The sequence below is a fragment of the Triticum urartu genome, chromosome 7 (assembly GCF_003073215.2).
Source record: "Triticum urartu cultivar G1812 chromosome 7, Tu2.1, whole genome shotgun sequence".
In the NCBI taxonomy this organism is placed as follows: domain Eukaryota; kingdom Viridiplantae; phylum Streptophyta; class Magnoliopsida; order Poales; family Poaceae; genus Triticum; species Triticum urartu.
The window spans coordinates 693,936,265-693,949,935 of record NC_053028.1 but is presented as its reverse complement, the minus strand read 5'-3'; the positions used below and the strand labels follow the sequence as shown (position 1 = coordinate 693,949,935).

General features: G+C 44.9%; 2 protein-coding genes across 2 annotated transcripts; both read left to right on the top strand.

Moving 5' to 3' along the window:
- Nucleotides 1–2,549: 2,549 nt before the first annotated feature.
- LOC125523580 (protein argonaute 4B-like) lies at nucleotides 2,550–7,804 on the top strand. The gene is made up of 22 exons (XM_048688600.1): nucleotides 2,550–2,792; nucleotides 2,871–3,076; nucleotides 3,183–3,398; nucleotides 3,512–3,648; nucleotides 3,752–3,849; nucleotides 3,946–4,043; nucleotides 4,194–4,356; nucleotides 4,754–4,870; nucleotides 4,953–5,060; nucleotides 5,147–5,209; nucleotides 5,305–5,418; nucleotides 5,490–5,658; nucleotides 5,740–5,855; nucleotides 5,947–6,093; nucleotides 6,210–6,334; nucleotides 6,472–6,537; nucleotides 6,665–6,728; nucleotides 6,805–6,916; nucleotides 7,040–7,113; nucleotides 7,217–7,311; nucleotides 7,420–7,451; nucleotides 7,538–7,804. Exons 1-22 carry the CDS (start codon nucleotides 2,550–2,552, stop codon nucleotides 7,678–7,680), a joined length of 2,706 nt encoding a protein of 901 aa, XP_048544557.1. The 3' UTR covers nucleotides 7,681–7,804.
- A 1,757-nt stretch (nucleotides 7,805–9,561) lies between these two features.
- On the top strand, nucleotides 9,562–12,559 carry LOC125521212. Its single transcript, XM_048686272.1, has 4 exons — nucleotides 9,562–10,221; nucleotides 10,624–10,792; nucleotides 11,105–11,215; nucleotides 11,677–12,559. The coding sequence occupies exons 3-4, from the start codon at nucleotides 11,129–11,131 to the stop codon at nucleotides 12,220–12,222; spliced, it is 633 nt and encodes a 210-aa protein (XP_048542229.1). The 5' UTR covers nucleotides 9,562–10,221; nucleotides 10,624–10,792; nucleotides 11,105–11,128; the 3' UTR covers nucleotides 12,223–12,559.
- Nucleotides 12,560–13,671: the final 1,112 nt, after the last annotated feature.

The window sequence follows — 13,671 nt, the reverse complement described above, 5'->3', positions numbered from 1 at the left end:
AGCATACAGAAACAAGACACATAATTTTCATTCTCAACAAAAGGCAAGACAATTTTTTTGCTGAGAAAGAACACAAATTTGCTTTTTATGAAGTAGATAAGAAAGCACATTATTACGAGAATGGCCTTTTGGTTTCGGGAGCGCGTGCTCCCGTGTGAATAGTAAACAAAAATATATAGTAAATGTTAAAAATATATAGTAAATGTTTTTAAAAAAATCTGAATTTTTTTGTAGATGTTTGTGCTAGTGTTGCAAGCATCTTTGAAAAAAATTTATGTGAAGCGGAGCAGCGGTGTTTCGCCGGTGAAAAGAACAAATTTAGTGTGACATTTTGGGATAGCATTTTCCTCTTTTTATGCACAAGCCAAAATGTTTAATATTTTTTCCTACAAATTTGTATGTAGCACTTGAATGTGACAAAGAACACATAGAATTTTTCTTGGATTTTTTTGGCATTAAAAAGTTATTTTCGCGTGCAGGAGCGCGCACTTCCGGGAGCAACAGCGGACTTCCATATCAAGGTAATCAAAGTAGGTAGACATCCATCGCACAAAAAGAAAACTCATACATTGGTTGGTACAGTTTAAAAAAATTGGTAGAATATGTGCTTAATATGGACATGGCTAGAAATTTCATTTGGTAGAAGACCAATATTGTTGTCAGTGGTAGGGAAAATAATGTTAGAAGGCAAAAAAAATATTCATGTATAGTTACAAATCAGCCGTTGCAGGAGCATGAGGATGTGTTAGCAGCAGAGCGTAGAGGTAGAAAATGTGAAATACATGTACACGAATCTTGGAGCGTCAAACACACGCACATAGACGCACACACACGCCCGTCGCTCGCATGCACCAAACGTCCACACCGCACTGTATGGAAGATCGTGTATTGGACTTTTACCGGAGACCAGCTGAGCCGTGCACGTACGCGTAGTGTAGTAGGGTAGGGTGACCGCCCAAGTCAAAAGCCCCCTGACGTGATGTGACCCTTCTCTTCTGTTCCCACGCAAGAGAGGAGAGCAGCCGCCCTTCTAATAAGTGCTCGGCTTCTCGGAGAAGCTCCGCTCTACTTCCTCTCACCTCCCCTCTCACTCTCTCTAAAAAACCCCAACTTGGGGAGTGAAGTGGGGACGAACGGAGAAGACGACCGGACGCCGCTCCCGCCTCCGCCGGTGATCCACCCGTCTTCCGTCGCCTCCCTAATCTCATCGCCGTTTTCCGTCTAGATTCCTGGGTTTTTTGTTCGCCGGGAGCTTAGTTCATCTGCAATGCATGTCCGCCCCAATCGCTCCGGCCTAGGTTTCTCTTCTGTTCAGGGGAGATTCGTAATTCCCGGCAGGGTTTTTGCCAACATATTTTCCCTTTTTTTCTGTTTAGTTTTCGGGGGTAAAAAGAAAGAGAGCTTCATGCATTCTTGAAACAGTTTTGCTCTCTCTTATTTTTTTACTACCGCTGACAATCTGTCTCTGCCAACAAATCACCTTTCTTTCTAGTATCCGTCCAATTATATTTATATTTCTGATTTATGGTACAAGGTCTCCTTACTAAGCTTCTTGTGTTCCCGCAAAAAATGATAAATAAACTAAGATTCAGCTATATTTAAAGAAAATCTTGTGAAGCACAAAACACACAGTGCTAGCTTTACTTTGTTCTTCTTGGGGGATTTCTTGGGGATTCAAGTTACGAAATATGCCGTCACAGAGGAGATTTCTTTCTTGGATGACCAAAATAAGTAAATACCCAGAGGTTCTTCTTGGGGGGTTTTCACAAGGGAGATATTTGTTCTTGGCTGGGTTTTTTTTTTTTGTCTTCAAACAATAGCTTTTTCCCCTTTCGTTCTACTTTTCAATTCTAGGGTTCAATGTGAATGTCCTTTCATTTTACAGCCGGCAATCTCGTCTTATTTTCTCCTCTCCCAAGGAATTACTCCTTCAAAATAAGGGAGGAGGAACATGCTCTACATAGTGCAGCGATGCATTTTTGGGGGGTTTCATATGTCATAGGACTCTGCAATCTCTGTTTTACTTATACTGCTTGTCTCACACCTAATAAAATCTATTACTCAGTTTGGAGCTGCAGAGTAAATCTTCTTGAGCAGTTTTAACTCTTACCTCACATGTAAAAAGAGGGGGTAAGGAGCATGTTAAAATTTGCCAATCTTCTTTACATATATACCATTTCTTTTGTCATCGCAAATATTTGCAATATCACTATCATCATACTATTTACAAACTTACTGCTTCTAAACATGCACAAAATGTTTTTTTTATAACTTCTTCTAGAGCTAGAGAGTAAATCTTCTTCATATCTAGACCATTTCATCATTGCAGTCGTTCCTATTCCTAAAATCAATACAATCAATATATTAGCAATTAGCATATACTGCCCTTTATATTTCATTTAAGCAGTTGAGCTTCTTGGTCATCCTGGAATTGGAATCAATTTGTTTCCTGTTTTGTATGTACTATTCACCATTGCATTTTCTTAGATTTAACTACTTACTATTGCTTACCATTTGCACTCCCACAGAGCTCTGTCTGTTCAGCCAAGATGGATCTGAGTGATGGGGGCCCAGAGGAGTTGCCACCACCGCCTCCTCTGCCTCCCGACGTGGTGCCCATCAGAGCAGAAGAAGATGTCGCCGAGGAACTGCCTCGAAACAAGCCTGCAAAGCCCAAGAGGCTCCCTAAGGCCAGGCCCGGGCTTGGGAAGAGAGGGCAGACCATCCAGCTACTTGCTAACCACTACAAAGTTTCTATGAGGAGTTCAGAGGACTTTTTCCACCACTACCATGTGAGCATACTTGTTTGTGACACTTTAATTTACATATACCCATGCTGATCTGGTGTTGTGTTATACTATCATGGGTAGGTTAATTTGAAGTATGAGGATGATCAACCTGTTGTTGGAAAGGGGATAGGGAGAAAGGTTCTGGATAAACTGCAGCATATGTACCGTTCCGAGCTCGCGAACAATGAATTTGCATATGATGGTGAGAAGAGCCTCTTTACAATCGGGGCTCTTCCCCAGGTACACAATGAGTTCACTGTAGTGTTGGAAGACATCGGAAGGGGAAAGTGAGTTCTACTCCTTGACCTGCTTGCAGGCTATCTACTCCTGTCTAGTATATAGTTATATACCATGCTTGGTGTTCAGTATAACTCAATTCTTACTTGGTTGTAGGTGCTCTGGAGGTAATAGTGGCAGCAGTCCTGGAGGTAGTGACACGAAGAGAGTGAAGAGGCCCTACAAGACAAAGATTTTCAAAGTGGAGCTTTGCTTTGTGGCAAAAATCCCTACGGCCGCAATCACGCAGGCCCTTAGAGGTCAAGAATCAGAGAACTCTCTCGAGGCTCTTCGAGTTCTTGATATCATACTGAGGCAGCATTCTGCAAAACAGTATGTACCTTCATGAATGTCTCGTTCCCATGCCTCCACAAGCATTACTCTGTGCTTGGGCTTGAGATATGCCTTCATGCCATGACCATGGTTAATTTTTGGACTTTCCACAGGGGCTGTCTTCTACTTCACCAGTCATTTTTCCACAACAATCCTCGTAATTTTGTTGACTTGAAAGGTGGTGTGGTGGGGTGCAGAGGATTTCACTCAAGTTTCCGTGGTACGCAGAGTGGACTCTCCCTAAACATCGGTATGAATCTCACCCTATTGTATTGTTGTATAACTCCGTCTTTCATTTCGCAATGGCTCCATCCGAATTAACATTGTCATATCAAACTTACTTTAACCTGCAGATGTTTCGACTACCATGCTAGTTAAACCTGGTCCTGTTATTGATTTTCTTCTTGCAAACCAGATGGTTGATCACCCTAACAGAATTGACTGGTCAAAGGTAAGTTGTATCTTTGATGTTGTTGATAATATTGAATGAACAGTCGTCCGACCATATTTACTTTCGATAACCCTAATTTGGATGTTTTCCTCACAGGCCAAGCGTGCTCTCAAGAACTTGAGGATAAAGACCACTCATGCTAATTCTGAGTTCAAGATTTTTGGTTTGAGTGAGAAAAAATGCAATGAACAGACGTGAGACAGAGTTCCTTCTTGCCATTTTATTCTTCTTTACCAGTGTTTAAATAAATAATTTGGGAAGGTGTCCTACTGTTTCTAGTTTGGTCTATTCCCTGCACTTTGCTGCTATATATTGACTGCTTTGTGTTTTGCATGTTTAACTAGGTTTCTATTGAGGCGGAAGGATGGTGACAATGGAGACATTAATACTGTTGAAATAACAGTCCATGAATACTTTGTACATAATAGAGGCATAGAACTGCGCTATTCCGATCTTCCCTGTATCAATGCTGGGAGGCGAAATCGTCCTACGTACTTCCCTGTGGAGGTTCGTTTCAGTTTTGGGCCTCCTTTGGTTTAGAGGAATTTCATAGGAATTCTAGAGGATAGGATTCTTATAGGATTTTTTCCTTTAGAGCCCTTTGGTTCATAGGAATGGATTCCTATTCCTACATAGGATTGGTTCCTATCCTCCACATTTCATAGGAAAATAAAAAAGAGCCTAGACTCAATGGAAAAATTCCTTTGGTGTCAACCAAATGACATCTTGTTTCCTATTCCTACTCATAGGATTTGAGATACATGTCATCTCATTTCCTACAAAATTCCTATTCCTATGATAATCCTATCCTATGAACCAAAAGAGGCCTTACACCTTTATGTTTTCCCCTTCTGGAATTTCATCCATGATCTGAAGTCCTGGTGTGAACTTCTCGTATGGCCAGCTTTGTGAGCTCGTTCCTCTGCAAAGATACACCAAAGATCTGTCTACTCTGCAGCGGTCCTCACTTGTGGAGAAGTCCAGACAAATGCCTCATGAAAGAATGTCAATACTTAACGATGTGAGTTATCATCTAAATTTTGGCTGCTGTTTTTTTAGTGATATGGCACTTATCTGATAGTTCATGTCACCCTAAATGCAAGGCACTTAAACGTACCAACTATGACTCGGACCCCATGGTGAAGGCATGCGGCATTTCAATTGCCCGACATTTTACTCAAATTGAAGGGAGGGTCCTGCCAGCACCCAAGGTTAGTGAGAACTCTTCAAACTTAGTTTGTCATGCTCGTGCTGGATGTTCTTGTGAATGTATTTAAGTAAGTCTTCTATCATATAGCTGAAAGCCGGTAACGGTGAAGAATTCTTCCCACGCAATGGAAGGTGGAATCTTTCGAAAAAGGTCAGCATATTTTCTTTTAATGAGACGTCTTTATTACTTCATCATCATCATCTTCAAAGAACCTTCTGTCAGTTTGCTGATTCTTTTTGTTTCAGAAGCTGATTCGGACATGTTCTGTCAACAAATGGGCAGTTGTCAATTTCTCTGCAGAGTGTGATGTTCATGGTCTTGTCCGAGACCTTAAAAGGATTGCAACTGAAATGGGGATTGTATGTTCTACTTTTTCTACAACATCTATAACTGTTATTATTTTCTGTTGCTGAACCTCATTTATTTGCAGAAAATAGAGTACCCTTATTGTGATGTAATTGAAGAGAGCCCGTCGGCAAGAAGAGCTCCTGCATCACGTAGAGTGGACGAGATGTTTGCTAAGATAAATTCCCATCCACCTGGAGACCCCAAGTTCCTCCTGTGTCTTCTTCCTGTGAGAAAAAACTGTGAAATTTATGGTTGGTTCATGTTTTCGGTTGTTGTTATTTGTTACCTGATTATCTGTTGCAGAATAAATAATTTATATTTTCTTCAACCAGGGCCTTGGAAGAGGAAGTGTCTTGTTGAATGCGGCATCTTCACACAATGTCTAGCTCCTCCAAGAAAAATCAACGATCAGTACCTGATTAATGTGTTATTGAAGATAAATGCTAAAGTTTGTTGACATGACACTGTTTTCCTTTTACTGTATTTGTTGACTGCTGTATACGCTAATGGCTGTTGTCTTTTAACCTGTTGGTACCCAGCTTGGTGGTCTCAACACATTGCTGCAATGTGAACTATCCCCTGCACCTGCAGTACTACCCATTGTGGGGAAGCTGCCTACTATCATCTTGGGCATGTATGTGTCACATGGTCAGCCTGGGCAATCTGATAGGCCTTCAAATGCTGCGGTATGAGGGATACATTTTTTATCTCTGAATAGTAGCTCAGATATCATCTGCATGATTGCAATTTTGTAAATGTTTCTATGACTGTACTTGTAAGTATGGCTTTGGATTTCCTTTAGGTCGTTAATTCTCGCGAGTGGCCTCTCATCTCTAAGTACAGAGCAACAGTGCACACTCAATCACCCAAACTAGAAATGTTGTCCTCCTTATTTAAACCATGGGGAAAGGATGATGGCCTCATTCGGTAAGACATGGCATATGATCCAATCTTGAGTTCAGTTTATTGTGAATAATACTATGTGTGCATGTCCTTGTATGTATGTTATACTTTCTTGCGCACTTTCCTAACGGAAAAAATGCCATTGCACTCGGGACTTCCAGGGAATCGCTTATCGACTTCTACACTAGTTCTGGGAATCGAAAACCAGAGCAAATTATTATTTTCAGGTACTAAGTTCGGAAATTACTATTTGGTAATACCAGTAAATTTTGTAGTTCCAGAATTTTTTTCTACTGAAAATGGATAATTGATGATGTCTTAACCACCATCTTATATAACTCGTGCTAATTCTAGGGATGGTGTTAGCGAAAGCCAGTTTACTCAGGTCATCAACATTGAGCTGGAGCAGATCATCGAGGTAGTGTATTTGTGTGACGTACAAGTAATTACCCCGCATTGGACAGTGTTATTTCATTTACTTTTAATCAATGCAGGCCTGCAAGTTCCTCGACGAGACGTGGGAGCCTAAGTACACAGTAATTGTTGCTCAGAAAAACCATCATACCAGATTTTTCCAGACTGGATGTCCGGATAATGTTCCTCCTGGTAAACTTTATTTCAACCAATCACGGCCGAGCCCCCAACTATTTTTTGTAGAGCGAAACATGGCTTAGCGCTTAACTTGCAATTTTCTTTGAAATGATGGTAAAGCAAGTGTTCATTCTGTAGGGACCGTCGTGGATAAAGAGGTCTGCCATCCCAAGAATTTCGACTTCTACATGTGTGCACATGCTGGGATGATAGTAAGTAATCTCTGCTTTCTGCTCTGGTTTTTTGTTACTACCACCACGTACCAGTATGCCCGGTGATGGTCCTACTTAAGTTTGTGTTTGTTGTGTGTGCCAGGGCACGTCGAGGCCAACACATTACCATGTTCTGCACGACGAGATCGGATTCACCGCAGATGAGCTTCAGGAATTTGTGCACTCGCTTTCATACGTGTACGTAGGGCAGTCTAGGGTGACAGAGCATGATGATTTTGTATCATTCTGATAAGAAGAAAACTGTTGTCAAGCTATGCCTGAACCCTGTTGCTGTGACCTTTTCAGGTACCAGAGGAGCACAACAGCGATATCAGTCGGTATGTGCGACTCATTGTCTTCGCTTGGCAAATAATGAGAACTGTTCCTTATGTTTTGTTGTGTTTTTGCTTGGGTTGGCTTGCAGTTGCTCCGATTATGTACGCGCATCTGGCGGCTGCACAGGTAGGCACGTTCGTGAAGTTTGAAGACATGTCGGCGGGCAGCATCCCGGTGCCGGAGCTGCCTCGGCTGCATGAGAATGTGAGGAGCTCCATGTTTTTCTGCTGATCCGCTCTTGATGCTGGGGGTAGTGGTGAACTATGTCTCGCTATGTGCCTGTGTCTATCTATATCTATCTAAATAAATAGCACCTGGAACTACTCGGTCCATTGATGTCGCTGGAAACCATGGAACTGCATGTTGTCTTTTGTGTTGGCGTCGAACCAACCCAACCTTGGATCTACTACTACTAGTACTAGGCTTGGAGATGATATGCGTGAACCATGCACGTTGTGGTATGGTGGATGGATGTGTGATCTTTCTATGCAGTTGTGAATGTAAAGAATGCTGTTGAATTCTATGGATGGAGAATTAATTAGCACAGGTTTGCAGGTGGAGATAGTTTCAGTTTCAGTCTGATGATCTATTATGGCTTCAGTTCGTACCATGTGGTGTGCCTGTAACAATCTCCAGCTTCATCACATCACAGATTGAGAAAATGCTGCGCAAACTGCAAGTTAACAATAATTGTCCAGAGTAGAGTAGGACCGGCAAACAAACTAGCTATGCAACCGCCTAGAGCCATCCGCAGCAGGAGCCAAATAATCAACCAATCCCACACTAATGAAACCGGAAGAAAAAGCTCACGATGGTGAATCATCATGTCTCCTTCAGCAGTTCAATGAGGCATTCGCTGGCTTTGAGGTAGCATGTTAGAGCAACTCTAGCAAACCCCGCATCCCGCCCTGGCCCGCAAAATAACCGTCAATGTGCGGGTCGGGACAGAAAAATCTGCCCGATCAGACCTCGCATCCCGTCCCGGCCCGTAAATATTTTTGCGGGGCGCGGCAAAACACCTTCCCCAACCTATAGATTCACGGGCTAGGAGGACGATCCGAGCTCAGCTCCTATCCGCAGCAAGATTTGACGGGAGGGACATTTCCGTGCGGCCGTTCCCGCTCCCCACACCGTCCGCAACCATTGCCCCGCCACCGCATGCTCCGGTGCATCTTCCCCGTCCGTCCTTCGCCGCCATGGATGACTCCTGCTGTCCATCGTCACCGTCGAGGTCGCGCACGCTCCTTCCCCTCGGGCAGATCTCGTCGTCGACCATGTTGGCCCCGCTGCCGCCCAAGTTAACGCCGCGCCTGCCCACAACCGGCAGGGCAACGTGGTCGTGCAGGGCAGGAATCCGGCAGCCCCCATCGTGAAGGCCCGCGCTCCGGGCGCCAACGCTGCTACGCGATCTCGGCCGGCGGCGGAGAAGGTCACCAAGGCCGCCGGCGGCAAGAGGAAGAGGATTCCGGCTACAAAGAAGCCGCCCGCTTCATCCGCTCACTCCGCCTCGGAAAGAGGTGCCCCGGCGATGCGCTCAACGGTGTTGCTGCCCCCGCAAGCGAGGTGTTTGACGAAATGGCCGGAAGGTATGCGTCTTCGGTCATGGCTTTTTCTTTGCTTTACGCCATTTTTGCGATAGCTCATGACTTGTTGTCGTTCACTATAGTGGTGTTTCGAACAATACAACTGCCGAGTTCGCGAATTTGTTGGACACCAACACCGTTGGCATTGATCAAGCCTCGTTCGCCGCATTCGACTACAATGAAACAGATGGCAGCCACTACACCACAACACTTGATTGGGGGCAGTTAACTGCCGGGAGAAATATTAGAACTGGGGCAAACCATCTGCCGGGGATCGTGTTACTGCCGGCATAAGTACTTAAAGGCGGACAAACTGCCGGAAGAAATACATACAAGAAGGCATGCGCACTGCCGGCACTAATTAAGGTCACTCTATCTGCCGGCACAACGAAACCCTGGCCCGTAGTCTGCCGGGAGGCCCATAGCAGGATACCTAAAGTTATTGGGCCAAGCGCGCGAAGAAGCCCAAACTGTTCGCACCAAAAGAAATATAGCCGCCGGCCCGACCAGTTTCCCCCAAACCGAACCCTCGTCCCCAACCCTCCTCCCCAACCAACGCCGCCGCCGCCACCGCCACGACCAAGCCCTCCACCGCCGAGCCCCTCCGCCCATGACGGTGACTTCCGCCACCGACTCCCTCCGCGCACGACGGCGACTTCCACCACCGACTCCCTCCGCCGCAGGTTGCTACCATACTCGTCCTCGCCAAGGTCAACGCCGAGCGCCACCGGTTCGCCGCACCTACTGCCGCTCCTCTGCTCCTTGGTCCCCGCACGAGCTCACGCGCAGCAAGCACGCGCCACTCCCCCATGGCGTCGTCGCCGCGGCCTATCCCCAGCGCCGCCCCTGCTGCTGGCCCTCATCGGCCGAGCGCCTCACAGCTGGTCCGCCGGCCGACCTCCGTCCGCCTCTGCGCCCATGGACGGCCTCCATCCCCCGACTCTGGTCATCGACGCCTCGCCTAGCCTGCGCCATGGCCCTTGGCCGCTGCACCGCCACCGCGTCGGAGATTCGTCGTCCTTTCCCTAGGTCGCTCCAGGAGCTCGAGGCCCAGCATTGCCCCAGATCGGCCAGCTCCCAAGCCTCCTCCACCGCCTGCTGCTGCTTTGCTCCTCCGGCGGCTGCAGCAAGAGCCATTCCTGCTGTTGGCGCTCTCCACTGACTACGAGTCCGAAAAATCAATCCCAAGGTAAGCCTCTCATGATGCATTCTTTTTTTGGCAGCATGATGTATGTATGGATTGTATGAACCAGAAAAAAACATTTGAATTGGATTGATGTATGTGCAGGAGCTTGGGGTCATCTCTCATGCAATGCACTCTATTTGATTTGGTTTTGATGTATGACTGTATGACAGATTGACCCTCTCAAGTCCCACTTATGCCTTTTTTAATTATAGATCAAATTAACGAATACATTCAGTTTCTTTTGGATGATGCACCTAAATACAGTCAAGTGTGTAGTGATTAGAAATTTTGTATACTTATCCATTGCAGCAAATGCCTGAATTTTGTGTTAGTCATGCATGGGAGTGTGAATCTGTAACGGGATTTTTTTTGCTTCATCTAATCTTTTCAATGCACAACGTACAGGTGAGGCTAGAACTAATGGGAATAATAGCTAAAAATGCAACAAACATATCTGGAAATGAAGCAGGGAAGATATAAGAGAAGTTGTTGAAGTAGAGAAGCGGCATACCGTGAAGGGCACGAGCTGTTGCGCGAGGAGTTCACAGAGCCACTGCATGGTTTTTCTTCTGAGGTATATATGTTGTAAGCATGGCTTTACTTTGTGTTGCTTCTGTAGATAGTCTTAGATATGTCGTATGTCGGAGGAAGGCTCATGCTAGTGGGCATGGCTGGCTCTGAGAAAAGCTGGAGGACAAATTGGACATGAAGCCAAATCTGAGCTGTGCATTTTTACGGAACATTATAGTTGAATGTTTTTTGAGTTTCTCTTTGAAAAAATTATTGGCATTTGTTGCAGCTAAGCTAACTAATGAGAAGCAAATTGCAAATTCAGTTAATATTTCTTTTGCACATCTGCTTCATAACACTGATTAGTCTTGTGCAGACATGAAGAATTAATCAAGGGAACATGACACTGATGCAGGTGGTGGAGTTGATTGCCAACAGTGAACCACATGTTCCATTCTTGGACACCAAGCTCACAATGTTATTTCGGGTACGTGATAACCACAATACCACATGTCATTTCTATACATCTTCCTCTTATCAGTACTTAGCTCAAAGCTTATGTCTCTTCAATGGAATTTCAGCAATGTGCTACTCTATTAATGAATACTGCCTCCGTTCGGAAATACTTGTCCTAGAATAGTTGTATTTCTAGGACAAGTATTTCCGGACGTAGGTAGTATTTATTTTTTCTGAGACATGTTGGCATTTTTATGCCTTAGGAGCCATATATTAAAAAACCTTTGTACTCAGATGTATTGTAGGATTACAAATTAAAAGTTAGTAAAGCATGAACACTAATAGTCAGTGTAGTTTCTGTTCCTTTGCACCTCCAAGTGGAACCGTGGAATCTGACTATGTGAGTTTGTTTTGCCTTTGTTCAAGTTGTGCATCATCATATTTGCATCATGGGAAATGATTGCATCATTTCACTTTGTTCACATTGTGTAGGACAAGATTGCCCAACATGGATACAAAGACATGCAAGCTTCGGAAGGCAAATTCTTCAAACTAGAGCATTGTTGGGACTTGCTCCAAAAGTGCGAGAAGTGGAAGTTGATCGGCAAAGAATCCCCACCGAAGAGAGGCTCACTTACAAACATGGATGAAGATGAGGATGATGATGGCCCAAGAAATTTGAACAAGCCCGATGGCGACAAGAAGACTAAGGAGAAGATGAAGAGAGAGCAAGAAGCATCGAGCTTGAGGGAGAAGATTGATGCCATGGTGCAATCAAACGAGTTGATGTTGTTGAAGTCGTTGGAGATTAAGAAAGAGTTGGCCGAGAAGAAGGCAAAGGAGAAGCAAGAAAAGTGGCAATTGCTCAAGAAAGAGGGGCTGCGCAAAGCTACCATTGAGGAGAGAAGAGCACGCGCCATTGAAAACAAAGCCATGTCCAAGTTGCTCGCCGAAGAGAACAAGATCATGTCAATGAACCGCAATGACATGAACGATCTCACCAAAACATGGCAGCTATGGCAAGGAGAGAAATCTTGAAGAGGAGAATGGTTGCGTCGGTCGGTGCGTGTTACAGTTCCAGAGATGTTTTCTCTGCTCCATATGGTGGCAATGTCGATGATTTTGGTGCGGGAGTTAGAACAAGCGCCGGAGATGGATTTGGTGGTGGTGATGAACTTCAAGATGGACTCGATGACGCGGAGTGAAGATCGACCAAGATGATGCCGGACATGGGTGTCACTTTGGCAAGGCCCTCTTTTGTGTTTGTCCTACTGAACTTGGCTTTTATTTGCGCGTAAAATTGTGTTATGTTGTTTGAATTTGAACTTATTTGTGAGAACCTATGTCAAATGCGAGAATTGAATGTTTTTTGTTTGCGGATCGACGCGGCGGTGTCTGAGCAGACCCCGCAAAAGCCGACCCGTAAAAAAATATTTCGTGAATATCCTTTTATATGGGTCTGTTTGAGGGTCTGCATATGCGGCTGTTCGAGCCAGCCCGTAAAAAGCGATTTTTCACGAACTGCAAATGTGTTTTGCTGGCCGGTCAAATGCAAGATCTGCTAGAATTGCTCTTAGGGAGTTCTGGTAAGGAAGCTCTGGTACAACATCTTGTACCTGTAGAGGTTCGCGTAGGCAAGCCTCGCGTATCACTCCATGCCGAACCGCTCCTACACGGCCGTGATCGTCAGACCACCTGCCACACGTGCCACAGAATAGAATTTGGAGTTAGGTTACAACTTACAAGTACCCCGAATTACATAAGGTCATTACTCTCCCAAAATTATCTTCCCTGGGTGCCACTTGGCACCGGCGGTCACCCAAAGCAAGGCGTCATTCTTGATCATTGTGAGGAGAACCGGGCAGAGGAGTAGACTTGTGACGAAAGATGCGGCCCTTCCAGATAGTCTAACCGATGAGCATAACGAGGGAGGCCATTACTTTCCTATTTCGAACTTTGTCTGTTCTAAAATGCAAAAATGGTACGCGCGCCCAAGAATTAAACTCTAGGCCTCTAGGTTCTTAGAGCATTTCCAACAGGCGCCGAATGCGTCGCGCGTAAAAAACTGATATACTGCGCGTCCATCGTTTGATTTGGCGCGGCGCGTAGCGCTGGCTCCAGTAGCCGCGCTAAAATGCAGCGCGCGGGACTCGTCGGTGCATTGCATATGTCATTTTGAAAACAAAATGAAGTTGATCAAACATTCAAAATGCAATGAACATGATATATAAAATTTCACACAAACAAGTTGATGAAGAAAAATTCATGCCCACAAGTTCAAAATCATACCCACAAGTTCATCCAACCAAGTTCAAAAGGCAAATCAAGTTCAATACACAAATGAAAGACACATCATTCCTCGTCCTCATCTTCGTCCTCATCTTGATCTTCGGAAGACGATTTTTCCGCCTCCGAAGATGAATCTTCCTCCCTCTCCTCATCGCGCACCGCATCACGTGAAGCTCCGACGGTGTTGGCAAGATCTTC

Coding starts and splice junctions, on each gene's coding strand:
- LOC125523580 (XM_048688600.1), top strand. CDS start 2,550: ATGGATCTGAGTGATGGGGGCCCAGAGGAGTTGCCACCACCGCCTCCT. Junction 3,077..3,182: donor GAAGACATCGGAAGGGGAAA/GTGAGTTCTACT, acceptor ACTTGGTTGTAG/GTGCTCTGGAGGTAATAGTG. Junction 5,210..5,304: donor GGTGGAATCTTTCGAAAAAG/GTCAGCATATTT, acceptor TTTTTGTTTCAG/AAGCTGATTCGGACATGTTC.
- LOC125521212 (XM_048686272.1), top strand. CDS start 11,129: ATGACACTGATGCAGGTGGTGGAGTTGATTGCCAACAGTGAACCACAT. Junction 11,216..11,676: donor AGCTCACAATGTTATTTCGG/GTACGTGATAAC, acceptor CACATTGTGTAG/GACAAGATTGCCCAACATGG.